The following is a 13337-nucleotide window of genomic DNA, read 5'->3' on the forward strand; positions in this document are numbered from 1 at the left end:
TCAGCCCTGTTGTCCCACCCCAAGGTCTTGTTCCCAGTCCCCTTTATCTGGAATGGTTTCTACCTTTTTTAAGTGTAGTTCCGGTGTGGTTTTCACATCTACTTCTTTGAATGGTCAGGCAAGAGCAATGTGACCACTTGCCTGCAGTAGTCACCCAGGGTGTGCGTGTGCAGTAAGTGAATGAAGACATTGAAAAGTGCTGCTTGGTTGAGGGAAATCTACAACGATGCTAAACATGGTCCTTGGGAGGAGTTGGAAAGAATGGTGCCTGCTGGAAGAGGCCTCTGCAGTTCCAAAGCTCTGTGAGAAGCTATGGGGAGACCAAACTCACAAGGGCCTGATGTGCCCCCCCCCTACTTTATACACCTACCTACTTTCTCCTTGCTCACTGGGCTTAGAACATAGTAGGTCTTAGAACATAGCAGGTGTTCTTCTGACTTGTTCCTCTATACCTATTCTTGGCCTGCTTCTTTGCATGACCAGCCCCTCCAGTGTCAGCATGAATATTACTGCCCCCCCCCCCAAACCTTCCTGACTGTGTCATCTAAATGAGGTCCCTTATGACAAGCACTCTGTTGTGGTTTGTCCTTATTTAGGGTCTTTATTTTTGTGTATCTGCTTATTGTCTGTCTCTCCCATTAGAAGGTAAGCCTACTATGGGCAGGTTCTGCACACTTAGGGCTGAATTCTGGTGCTTTGCACAGTGCCTGGCACATGCTCAGTGATCATCTGTTGATGGAACTCATGAATGAGTAAGGGTATAGACCATTCGCCAGTTCCCGAGGCCTGGAGAGGCAGAGCTGCCAGGAGGCCTGGGTTCTGGACCCTGCTGCTCACTTACTTTAGTTTTCTCCTGCCTGGCACAAATTTCACTTCTTTAATAAGAGGAATTCAGGGGTCAGAATGTGTGGTGTGGCTTTGTGATTTTGGTATGTTCATGCAGGCTAAGAAAACTGGACCCTGAGGAGGAAGATGACCCCTTCAGTAACTATGAAGTTCAGTCAGAAGCCAAACTGGAAAGCTTCCCAAGTGTTGGGTCTCACAGACTGTCATTTGACTCGGCCACGTTCATGGAATCTGGTAGGAATTGAACAATGCGGTCACTGATGTGGGGAATTCTTTTTCTTGTTATCCTATAGCCTGTTCAGGTTTTGTTCTGGGAGAATGGTTCTGGGTGTGTTTCAAAGTATGGTCAAGGGGCTGCCTAGACTTGTCTTGGGCCTGAACTTCACGGCTAGCTGGGAGGTCTGTCCATGCTCATACTTAGCTGTGCTTCCTGAAGGATGTGTGCTTCAGGTCATACCCAGGGGCATGGCTTTGCAAGTTAAATGTATCTGACACAGCTGTTGAGTGCATGCTGTGTGCCAAATACCATGCTTTGTATTTTTTGTGCACAGTCTCACTCAGTGCACATGGCAGCACTTGGAGGTTGACCCTTTAATACCCATCTTAGACCTGGAGATTCAGAGAGGTTTACTCACAGCCTTTGAGGGCTGAAGCCAGGAATGGAACCTGGCAACCTGACCTCAGCACCACCATGTGGTGGGAGGACACAGGCTCTCTTCTGCTCCCACCCTGCCCCTTCCGTCACTCTCCTCTCTTCCAAAGAAAATGGACTTTATTCAAGTCAGATTGTTTCTCCTTCCCTGAGCAGAGAAGCAGGATGTGCACACGTTTCTGCTAGAGAACTTAACCAATGGAGGCATATTAGAGCTGATGATGCGCTACCTGAAGAGCATGGGCCACAAGTTCCTGCTGAGGTGGCCCCCGGGCCTGGCCGAGGTTGTGCTCAGCATCTACCACAGCTGGAGGAGGCACAGCACCAGCCTGCCCAACCCGCTGCTGAGAGACTGCAGCAACAAGCACATCAAGGTCTGGCGGGTGGGGGACCTCTCAAAGGCCAGCGTCAGACTGGGAACCAGGGGATGGGCACAGGGACCTTTTGGGGGTATGGAGCTGCTGCTGTGTTGATGCTGCTTGGCTGCATCGACTTCTGGGCCTGGAACCTGGGCCCTTGGGGGGTTTGAAGCAGGAAATCATGGAACCTGGTTTGTGCCTAGAGAGATTCCTGGAGGCTGAGTGGAGAATACCCATGGGAGGGAGAGTGGGCACAGGGTCCTCAAGAAGCTGTTGCTCAGTGAACCATGGCGGTGGCAGTGGAGTGGGGGTTCTGGAGGCAGACCTGACAGGATGAACTGAATGTCTAGGTGAGGGGGTGAAATGGGAGGACTTCTGGGGTTGGCCTAAGCCTGGGGCTGGTGACAGGGTGGTTTACTGAGATGGAGGAGAGAGAGCTAGCAGAGAGGCTGGGAAAAGTGAAGACTTGGCTATATTTGAGGTTCCAGGGGCTGTGTCTGATTTTTAAAAAAAAAATTTTTAAAAAAAGAAAGCAGAAGTGCAGAGGATAAGTAGGGTTGCTTAGGGCAGTGGTGGGGCCTCCAGCAGTAGGGGCCGAGCCATGCTCAGCCCATCTTCCCATAGCATTCTGCACTCTAGGCTCCTCTACTCGGTGCCTACCAGGGGCTCAAGGGTACCCAGGGTGCTCTGGCCCCCTTCTCCCAGTGGAGGATGAAGGCTGAATGCTGAGGAGGGAGCACTGAGGCTTTCAGGGCCCGCCCTGGTGGTATTTCTGGCTGGGCGCACTGAAGGTGAGAGAGCTTGGGGTTGGCAGGTGCTTAGGGCCATGTGGGTCAAAGTTTCATGGTCATGCAGCCTCTGCTGGGACACTTTAGGGACCACCTCCTGGCAGTTTCTGCCTGCTAAGCCTGCTCCCCCGAGGACACTGTGGAGTGGCAAGAGAAGCTGAGGCTTTGGTCCCAGACAGACAGGTTGGTCACTTCCCAGCTGTGCCTGCATTTAGCCAGTGCCTCCTTATCACCAAGCTCCTGCTTCCTTTTGTGCCGTGGAAGCAGTTCATTGACCTGGATACTTTTAAGGGTTGAGTGCTGTAGTGTAGATGCAGCATCTGGCCTGGCACTTGGCAGGTGACAGAACTGCCTCTATCGTGGGATAGGCCCTCAGGAATGAAGACCGATTTCCAGGCTCCTCTCAAGTGTTGTCCCAGTGTAGATCCATATGCTTCTTTTTATGTCCTGGCAAGTACCCATTGATTATCGTGTACTAAATGGGGAGTAGGTAGAGGAATGATATTTTTATAAAAGTAAACTTTAGTTTAGTTTTGTTCCATCCCCCACCCTTTTTTGACCCTTTATGATTCCATTTCTGACATTTTGGTGCCTTTCATGCAGGACATGATGCTGATGTCTCTCTCCTGCATGGAGCTCCAGCTGGACCAGTGGCTGCTGACCAAGGGCAGAAGCTCTTCCGGTAGGAAACATTCTGTTTTCTGTGGCAGGGGGAACTTTCTGAACCCTTAGCAGTCAGGAGGAATGGGGTATGGGGAGGCCGAGTCATGGGATTAAGACTTGAATCTGCAATGGGCACATTTCCTGGGTTGGCTTGTCAGGCCTGGAAAAATCCAGGGTCTCAGAGAAGTCCCTTGGACACTTGAGAAGTGGTTAGCAGCAGCTGATTGCCAAAGGGAGACACCTACCTGCTTTTCTGCTACTTAGGATTGAAGGAAGTGAGATCTTAGTTTTCTCAAGTTATCACATAACAATTTATGTGTCCCAAGAATTTCTCCAGATAGAGGGCTGAGGGCGACCTCTGGGGAGCAAAAGGGCACCTGGACCCTGCATATCAAGTTGACTTGTTCTGGTCTGACTTGTTTTCAGTGTCTCCTCGGAATTGCCCTGCTGCTGGTGTGGTGAATGGCAGGTTTGGGCCCGATTTCCCGGGAACCCACTTCCTGGGTGACCTCCTGCAACTGTCATTTGCCTCGTCTCAGCGGGACCTGTTTGAGGATGGCTGGCTGGAGTTTGTGGTCCGCGTGTATTGGTTGAAGGCTCGGTTCCTGGCGCTGCAGGTTTGTTCTGTGATTGGCTGCTTGGGAAGCATGCCCTGACACCCAAAGGGATGGAAGAGAGCTGTATGCCTTGTTGAGGATGTGTGTGTGTGCATGTGTAGCACCTGCCTGGGCACTGGGCTCAGCTTGAGGAAGTGGGACATGATGGGAAATATTCAGCATCTCAGAAATGCCAGCATAGCCACCAGTCTATAAAGCACAGCAGCACAACAGAGCTGAGAGGGATCTCCTGTGCCCCCTATAGAACCCTCACTCAAGATTGTGTTGGGATCTTGACCCTTTGCTTATGTTTTCATGAGAAAGCCCAAGTGAGTGCATGAGTGGCTGCAGAGCTTTTTAGAAGGGAATTAACCACCTGTCTTGTGTGAATTCTCACAAAGCTTCCTTTGGAGCCTGGTCTGGAAGGCCAGGGTGGACTGGCCGTTACCCAGCACCTTCGCACATGGCGATACCTGGTGCACTGGCAGAATGAGTAAAAGAGTGCCAAAGTCAGTCTATTGGGACAGCCTAGGCTTTAATCCTGGCTCTGCCATTTATTATCGTGATTTTTGAATAAGATACTCAGCCTTGCTCGTGTCCTCAGTGTCCTTACCTGTAACATGGGGTTAATGATACCTCCCCTTAGAGTTGTGGTGTTAATTTATTCATCTGTTTGTCCATCCATCCATCCATCCATCCACCCACCTACCTACCCACGCATCCATCCAACAAATACTTATTGATCCCCTGCTATGTGTCAGGTCTCTTTTCAGTATAGCAGTACTTGGATGAAACTGCCCTCATTGTGCCTGTAGTCTAGTGGGATCAGGAAGGTAAGGCACCTGGCACAGCAAAGTGAATTCTCTTCCTTCTGCCCCTGTCCCTTTGCTGTTTTTCCTTCGACCAGGGAGACATGGAGCAGGCCCTGGAGAACTATGACATCTGTACAGAAATGCTCCAGAGCTCCACTGCCATCCAGGCAGAGGCAGGGGCTGAGCAAAGAGACATTGTCATTCGGCTCCCCAACCTCCACAATGACTCCGTCGTTTCCCTGGAGGAGGTCAGTGACAGTTTTTTCAGTGGTGTTTTCTTGGTCAAAGATTTGTTCTGGGTGGGCCCAGCTAGACCAGGCCCCACCTGTCCCTGAGGACCAGGAGAGCAGCTCACATGCTGCATAGGGCTCCATCCTCCCTGGGGGCATGAAGGGGCCTGGCGGGGCAGCTCTAGCACACAGGGCACCTTACTCATAGGCATGCCTCCCAGATAGCAAGCTTGTCTGTGTGGTGGGGGAGTCGAGGTATTTGCTGGCACTATTTAGAGTGATTATTGCTCAGCTCTCTGGGTTGTGTGTGACAATAATCCCAGTGGAATTAGAGGGAAACTCCAGCAGAAGCAGAATTGCTGGTCTGGCTGTGGGGCTGGGTCAGCGGTACATGGCATGTATGCTAGGCTGTCAGGTCCTAATCCTGTTCTCACTGCAGCTTCAGACCCCATGCAGTTCCACGTCTGTGACATGTCCACATTGGCTGAAAGAGGCCTTCAGACTCTTGCAGAGGTGTTTTAGGACAAGGAGAACTGCAGTTCCCTGTTGCCCACCTCCTGGGGGCCATGGCAGGCCTGTGAGGAGAGGGTTTTGTGGGTTAATGGTGTATGCCAGCCTCTGGCCTGGGGCTCACTGAGTCTCTGGCAGCCTGATACCCCATGGTTCCATGAGTCTGGTTTGCTAAACTGTGACTACGAGACTGTCCTACTATTTTGGCAGACACTTTTCGGAACCTCTCTGCTTCTGAGTAGTTTGTTGTTTTGTTATGTTATATTTGTTTTTTAAAGAATTGAATGCCTTGACCTCAACAGAAGTACTTTTGATAAAATATTTGCCTAATGTACATGCTGATATATTAAGGGGAGTCTAATTTTGGGTTTGATAAATGCAAACACTGGCTGGATTTAGGGAGTGTGTGAGGGGTTTGTCATCAGGCAGCAATTCTGGGTTTCTTCCAGATTGATAAGAACCTGAAGTCACTGGAGCGGTGCCAGTCCTTGGAGGAGATTCAGCGGCTGTATGAGGCTGGTGACTACGAGGCCGTCGTGCATCTGCTCCGCCCCACCTTGTGCACCAGTGGGTTTGACCGGGCCAAACACCTGGAGTTTATGACGTCCATTCCAGAGAGGCCAGCACAATTGTTGCTGCTGCAGGTATGTGCTGCCCTGTCCCGTTCACCCACTCATGCCTTCTTTGCTTGGTGTGGGTTTATTCCCTGGAGGCTTTGAAGTGGTCCCTGAGAACCTAGAAGACAAAAGTGGGAGTAAAAACCGCTAACTCGGCACCCAGGAAGATGCTGGTCAAAGATATGGGAGAAAGTTGGAACTTAGGAGTGCAAGTTCTAGAGTTGTACATGGCTCAAGGTGAGCCCACACTTGACTGTGAACTTTTACATGGCAGAGGAGGAAGAATAGCCAGGACGTTAGCCATCCATTCACCTGTTTGTTCCTTTGCCTGACTTTTTAAATTACTTTTAAAATTAACTATTGGGTAGATAGAAAAAATGGGTAAAATATCTATATAACGTAAAGAATCATGATAAAGTAAATACCCGTCCCGTATATAATGTGTAGTTGAAGGAAAAGAACACTAGTGTGATGTTTGAAGCCCATGTGCACTCTTGGCTTCCTCCATGCCTACCAAGAGCTTGCCGGGTACTAGGATCTGCTGGGTCCTGGACATTTACTCAGCCTCTCTGTGCCTCAGTTCCTTTCCTAACTCTAGGGTGGGGATGATCATTGTCCTTACCTCAGAGGCCTGTTGTGGGGATTATAAGAGTTAGTGTGTGTTGGCACCATGCCTGACTTGTAGCAAGCACCATGTGGGTGCCAGCTATCATCATTGCCACCATCTTCAGGAAGCATGGAGTTGGATGCAGAGACTGACATGGAAGATGATAGAAATGGTGTGCGTAATGGCAATGGGTGGTCCAGTGTCCTGTCCTTTATGGTTCACACACTAATCACATTATATTTATTATCTTACTGGGTCCTTCCCCTTCAATTTGGAAAGAGAGCCTAGTCTTCTTTCAGGTTTTTTGCTCAGATCACATGAGACATTGTAGTTATTAACTTACTTGAACTGGGAAATAGTTAAGAGGTACAACTGTGGGAACAAATGGAGGCATTTCTGCCCTGGTAAAAGGGGAAGAAAAAGCTAGTTCTGGAAAGGAAAAGAGGGAAGTAGAGAGGAGAGGTGGGAAGGAGGATCCAGCTCTGGGCAGGGGAAGTCAGGCACCCAAGCTGAGATCAAGAGATGAGATTTGTCTGACCTCAGTTACCATGGCAGGTGCGGGGGGGAGGCTGTCCGCATGGCTGTATGTGGGAGGGACAGCTGGGTGTACCCAGGGAGGCCATTGGTGGAGAGGAAAGGAGAGGCTAGTTCTCTCTGCCTTTGTGAGATGGCCCCAGTGGCTCAAATGTTTCTGTAGTCTAAAACTCCTAGGTGTAGCAGATGCCCTGTTGATGGGGGAGCTGCTGTTTGGACAGACACTGAGCAACACTATGGGCTGAGGGAAGGCCTGGGCCAAGTACCATGGAAGCTCCTGCTTTTTGCAAATAAATGAATCCTGGTTTTTGCTCAATTTCCTATTGGGAGAGGGTGGAGTTCTTATTGATTTGGAATGCTTTTTACATATTAAAGATATTGATCTTTTTCTCATCAAATGTTGCAAATATTTTTCCCAATTTGATGTTTGCTTTTTAATTGTAATTTGTGGGTTTTTTTTTGACATGTAGAAGTTTTGAATTATGTTGTTAAATCTTTTGATGTTTTCAAATGTTTGTGATTTTGTTCATTATGCTTAGACAGCCTTTCCAAAAGTGAAAAAATATTCATCCACTCATTCCACACAAATGGAATGAGTTCCTACAGTGTGCCTGGCTGACCAGGAGAGAAGCCGCCCCTGTTGGCACCTATATTCTGCAAGGGAGACAGGCAAGAAACATGTCAGCAAATACACAAAAAGGCCTGTTTGCTTTGTTTTCTTCCAGTGGTGTTAATGGTTCATGTTTTGCATTTAAGTTGCTTCATGGAGATGTTAGAGGATCTGCTGGTTCATGGGTCAACGCTCAACCACTGAGCAACACTGGCCAGGCTCTCCCACCTTTTAAAGTTCTTCAAAATAATTGTGAAGTTTTCTTATGGTTTAGCTGATTTTTAGTCCTTAATATTTTTAGTTGCTGTTTTGAGCAGGACCTTTTTGTTGGTCATTATGTTTTCTACCAGTACATTCCTGGTTTATAGGAACCCTGTTGATTTTTGCATGTTTATTTTGAATTTAGCCACTTCACTGAATTCCCATTATTTCTGATAGTGGTAATTTGGTTTCCTCATTTGTTGGCAGTTATTCTGTCTTTTAGCTTTTTCTGGCCTTGAACACTGAGGATTATGTTACATTAGAGTGCTGGTCATTGTCTTGTCTTTGACTTTCATGGCAACTCTAGCTGCAGTTTAAGGTCAATAGTCTTTATCCTGCTAGAAGATAGCTTCCTGCCCCTTGCATGTTTGGCATTTGATCAGGAGGGGTCAGCTCAGGCCTTGGGGGCTCCATGTCTGCACCAGTTGGCTCCTTTATACCTCAGTGGCCTCCTGTTAGAGTGCTTGTTTTCTCTAAAGAAACACAGGCCTTGTGTCCCTGGCAATTACGGCTTTTAAATTGGGGGTGGTTTTTATCTGTGCTCAGATGTTGCAGCACATACCAAAGGCAGTTTTGGATGTTTCTGTCCCCACACCTGTCTATGTCACCTCAGTATGTGGCAGCTGCATGTGTCAAGGCAGGCAGGAACCACTGCTGGGCCTCAGCTGTGGCGAGGTCAGAGCCCGATAGGGCGCCAGGCAGCAGGTGCTTCCTGTGGGTCTAACAGGCTGCCCGCCAGATCTGTGAATTCACAGCCAGGCTGTTTATCCATACACCAGCACAGTAATGAAAGAGGCTGAGACCCGAGGGGTTTAAATGGGTTTGCTCTAGAGCAAAAGGTAAGGGAGCTTGACAAAAAGTGATGGCTCCCAAAGAGGAGATTTTAAAATAGCAGTCAGAGTGCAGTGTGACGTACTGAGAGCTCCTTCACATTAGGACACTGCTGAGTGTGTTATGGATATCAGCTCACTTAACGCTCATGGCCCCTCAGGGGTGGTGAGATGGCTAGGGCTCAGAGGGTCTCAGTACCTTGCTCCACCTGGCACCTGGCTTCAGTGCTACATGGCCAGTGCCCCTGCCTTGGCCTTGGCTCAGGCCCTCCTCATGAGACAGTCCCTCCCTGACAGTTGCCCTCCCCTGCTGAGACCCTCCAGAGCCGTGCACTGGATGAGCAGTGACTGGTGGTCTGGGGCACAGTCAGAGCTGTCAGAGGTGGCGGAGTCATTTAGTCTCATTTTAGCTGCTTGCCAGCTCTGTGGTCTCCCCCAGTGTCCCAGCTTTATAAATGAGGAAGCTGAGGCACAGAGGTTAAGCACTTTTCTGAAACCTCCCTGGCTGGTGGCCTGCCATGCTGTGATTGCACACAGGTCACCACACGCCCTTGCAGTTGCCCCAAGGCTGTGTATGCTTCCCCTTTCCTTTGTTCTGCCCCTTCTGTCTTCATCCCTGGATACCTGCCCCTCAGTCCTAAGGACCAGGTGTGGTGAGCATTGTTACAGTCCTCTCACAGCACTCCTTCCTGTGCTTAGGACTCCTTGCTCCGGCTGAAGGACCACCGGCAGTGTTTTGAGTGCTCTGATGTGGCTCTGAATGAAGCGGTCCAGCAGATGGTGAATGCGAGTGAGGCTGGAGCCAAGGAGGAGTGGGTGGCCACAGTGACCCAGCTGCTGCTGGGCATCGAGCAAGCACTCTCGGCAGACAGCAGTGGCAGCATCCTGAAGGAATCATCCTCTGCCACTGGCCTCATCCGGCTCACCAACAACCTCATCCAGGTAGCCCCCTGCTCCTTCCTGCCATGCCCCGCCACAGCAGATGTGGCTGTCTGATGTCCCCTTCTAGTCCAGCCACCACCCTACCTGGGAGGTACCTTTCCAAGACAGAAATATGAACGTGCTTCTCCCTCACTTCACTCTTCACATTCCCTCCAGGGTGCCTGTCACTCAAAGTGGACTGATCCACCAGCCTCCCTCTCCACCCTCATCTTTTGCTTTCTTGCCACTTCTGGGGACTCTGCCTGCATGCCTGTCCTCTGTCCCCACTCCCTGCCCTCTCTGGGGATTGGGCACACCACAGCCACTTATCTGGAAACTTTCTGTCAAGGGCTCTCCTGTCTGTCTCCACCCTTCCTCTGTGACACTACTACAGCCCTCAGTTGCTTCCATCGCAGCAACCGTACTGATCCTTGGCTCTCTTGTGGCTTGTCTCTGGCTTTCTTCCCCCTGAGCTGTGAAATCCTCTGTGCCCTCTTCACCTCTGTCACCCTCATGTCTGGCACAGGGCCCAGTGCACAGTAGAAACTGCACATGGCATGAGAGAGGATGGTCATATCTGGCTCCTCTGAAGCCTGGGCATAGCTCTGTTGTTGAGCTCTGTGGCCCTCTGTTTAATGACCTAATGGGATGTTGGTGTTTCAGTGTTCCCACATCAAAACAGTGGAGACAGGCCCCCTGCCCCCCCTGTTCTGCCCTGAGGACTCATCCTGGGTTGGGGGGAGAGCTGGCCCTGCTGTGACATCCCTATCCCCCCACAGATCATTGACTGCAGCATGGCTGTGCAGGAGGAACCCAAGGAGCCCCATGTCTCCTCAGTGCTGCCCTGGGTCATTCTGCATCGGATCATCTGGCAAGAAGAGGACACCTTTCACTCCCTGTGCCACCAACAGCAGCTTCAGAACTCAGCGGATGAAGGTGGTGGGAAGTGGTTCTGGGTGGGGGTGGGCCTTGACTTGTGTGTCCTTGCCTCCTGCTTCTGTCCCAGGGCCCTGTAGCCCTATCCAGGTGCTGTGAATGGGCTTGGGGCTTAGTTGACAGGATTTTTCGTGGCACTTCAACAGAGGCAGAGACTCCCTTAGGGAGCTCACTGTGCATTGGGGTCAGGAGTCAGTGGGTGTGTGAAGCATTTCATGTCTGGTGCAGGTGGCAGTTTAGAGCGAACAACAACATGGTGAGTGCTTATGGAGGGAACCATCACTGCTCTAAGAGGCCTCATACCTGCTAACCTCTTTGATCCCTACAAGAGCCCTGTGAGATGGTCAGGCATGTGCCAGCCCTTGCACTTAACCACTGCACCCCTTGGCTCCTCTTGGCTGTGGGCCAGTGAGGCCGGGGCATGTGGACAGCTGGAGGGCATCGTGGTTCCAAATCCCAGCTGTCACTTCTTGGCTGTGGTCAAATCATGTAACCTCTCAGCCTCTATTCCCTATATTCACACTGGGAATAATGGTACCTGTCCCAGAGGGCTGTTCCAAGGACCAAATGGAATAATAAAACCATCACCTGCCATGGCAAATTAGTGTAGGCATGTGGAGGTCTGCTGAGTGCTAAGTAGTCATTATGAATGGAGAGACTGGAGATGGCACTTGAGCCATCAATGTAGTGGTAGAAAATTGCATAAATTATATAACAATAAGAGCTAAATGACATTTAAGCAAAGATTGTCTGTAATTCTACCAAATGGTATTTTACTTTTTGGTTTTCTTACATTTTCTATCTAAACTTGGCCAATATACATATATTTTATATATAGCTGTGATTATAATACACATGTTTGTTTATGTATTTACTTAACTAGCTGAAAATTAAATTTATTGGGGATTTTCCCTAAGTAATTTGAAAAATCAAATAAGTGGAAAGGAAAGAAAGCCAACCCTATTCCAGTGACCACAGAGTTAACATGTAGCACATTTCCTTCTGTTCACTCTCTCTAAGTTTGTTTACTCCCTGGTTATTTATCAGCTCTTCACTGCACGCCAGAACTCTTTAAGTGAGATGTTTCAGGCTCTGACAGGTGGGAGGAGACAGGCAGGAATAGCAGCATCACCAGGCCAGTGGCTGGCTGCGTGGGAGTGGGGACTGGGCCAAGGCCTGAGGGGGAGCAGGGCAGAGAAGGATGCCGGAGAGATGGAGCAGCATAGACACAAGGGGGACATGAGAGCTGGGCCTTGTGGGATGGACATGAGAAGGGGCCAGACTGAGAAAGACTCTAATACCCTATTTCATAAAGCTACACAGTCTCCTAATGCTGATGAGAGGTGCCCTGATTTACTGCTGAACTGGCTGCAGTAGTTTTCTCTCATAGGCCACACTTCAGTGAACACCTCATGCATCCTTTTTCCTTCTGCTAAATTGATTTAAAAAAAAATAATTTCTAGCCCTGGCCAGTGTGGTGCTCAGTTGGTTGGCCGGTGTCCTGTGCACTGAAAGGTTGCAGGTTCAATTCCTGGTCAGGGCACATGCCCAGGTTGTGGGTTCGATCCTTGGTAGGGAGTGTGTAGGAGGCAGCAAGTTGATGTTTCTATCTCTCCTTTTCCCTTCCTCTCTCTAAAAAAAATCAATAAAAAACATACTTAAAATTTTTTTTAAATTTGAGCTGATGAAATGAAATGAAAAGGAAAATTGCAGGACTAAGGGAAAACACTGCAAACCAAATCTCACCATTATAAGCTAATTAACCAGAACAGAAAGGAGCAGAATGAATATGACTGAAACTAAAACAAGTGGATATGATTAAGAGCTAAGAGCATTGGAGAGAAGATGAGATGACAGGTATGGAAAACAAGGATGGTCCAGAGTGAGGATAAATGGTGCTTTGATGGAAAGACTTCAACAATGAAACAGGAGAAGCAAGCAACCGACCCTGTATCAATATAGGAAAATTTCTCTGAATTGTAATGAAAACTGAATCTTTAGATTCAATGTGTACAGTATGTATCAAGAAAAATTGATATACAATAATCTACATCAAGATAAATCCTGGTTAAGGATCTACTTTAAGAATAAAGTGGGATTTTTTATTTATTTTTATTTATTTTTATATATCTTTGATTTCAGAGAGAGGAAAGGAGAGGGAAAGAGAGATAGAAACATCAATGATGAGAGTCATTGACCGGCTGCAGCCCGCAACCTGGGCATGTGTCCTGGCCAGGAATCGAACCCTGATCACCTGGATCCTAGGTCGACGCTCAACCGCTGAGCCATGCCCGGCTGGGCAAAAGTGGGGTTTTTTAAAATTTCTAACTGAAAAAGCAGTTTATCTTTATGGGACAAAAAATGAGGCACATTTCTGGTTTCTCCATAGCAGCATTCGGGGCAGTTGGGTAGATGTCTATATGTTTACACAGTTCTCAGGGAAAGAAAGTGTGACCTAAGATATCTAGCCAAGTCATTTGTAATTATAGTGGTAACAGACATTTAAAACAGGGATTCCAGCTCCTATCAGTGCTTCTTAAAAACACTGCTGGAGGATCAAGTCAG

At 48.8% G+C, this 13337-nt stretch overlaps 1 protein-coding gene across 3 annotated transcripts in view; it reads left to right on the forward strand.

The window, feature by feature from the left end:
• The window catches only part of CABIN1 (calcineurin binding protein 1), a 117890-nt gene that overhangs the window by 19385 nt on the left and 85168 nt on the right, over nucleotides 1-13337 (forward strand). For all 3 annotated transcript variants that reach the window (XM_081122585.1, XM_081122584.1, XM_081122586.1), the window contains exons 11-18: nucleotides 944-1080; nucleotides 1655-1872; nucleotides 3249-3327; nucleotides 3735-3925; nucleotides 4812-4964; nucleotides 5906-6100; nucleotides 9615-9857; nucleotides 10616-10772. In XM_081122585.1, the coding sequence (XP_080978711.1) occupies nucleotides 944-1080; nucleotides 1655-1872; nucleotides 3249-3327; nucleotides 3735-3925; nucleotides 4812-4964; nucleotides 5906-6100; nucleotides 9615-9857; nucleotides 10616-10772 (1373 nt within the window). The remainder of the gene's footprint in view (nucleotides 1-943; nucleotides 1081-1654; nucleotides 1873-3248; nucleotides 3328-3734; nucleotides 3926-4811; nucleotides 4965-5905; nucleotides 6101-9614; nucleotides 9858-10615; nucleotides 10773-13337) is intronic.

The sequence above is a fragment of the Miniopterus schreibersii genome, assembly GCF_964146895.1.
Source record: "Miniopterus schreibersii genome assembly, chromosome: 20".
NCBI lineage: Eukaryota > Metazoa > Chordata > Mammalia > Chiroptera > Miniopteridae > Miniopterus > Miniopterus schreibersii.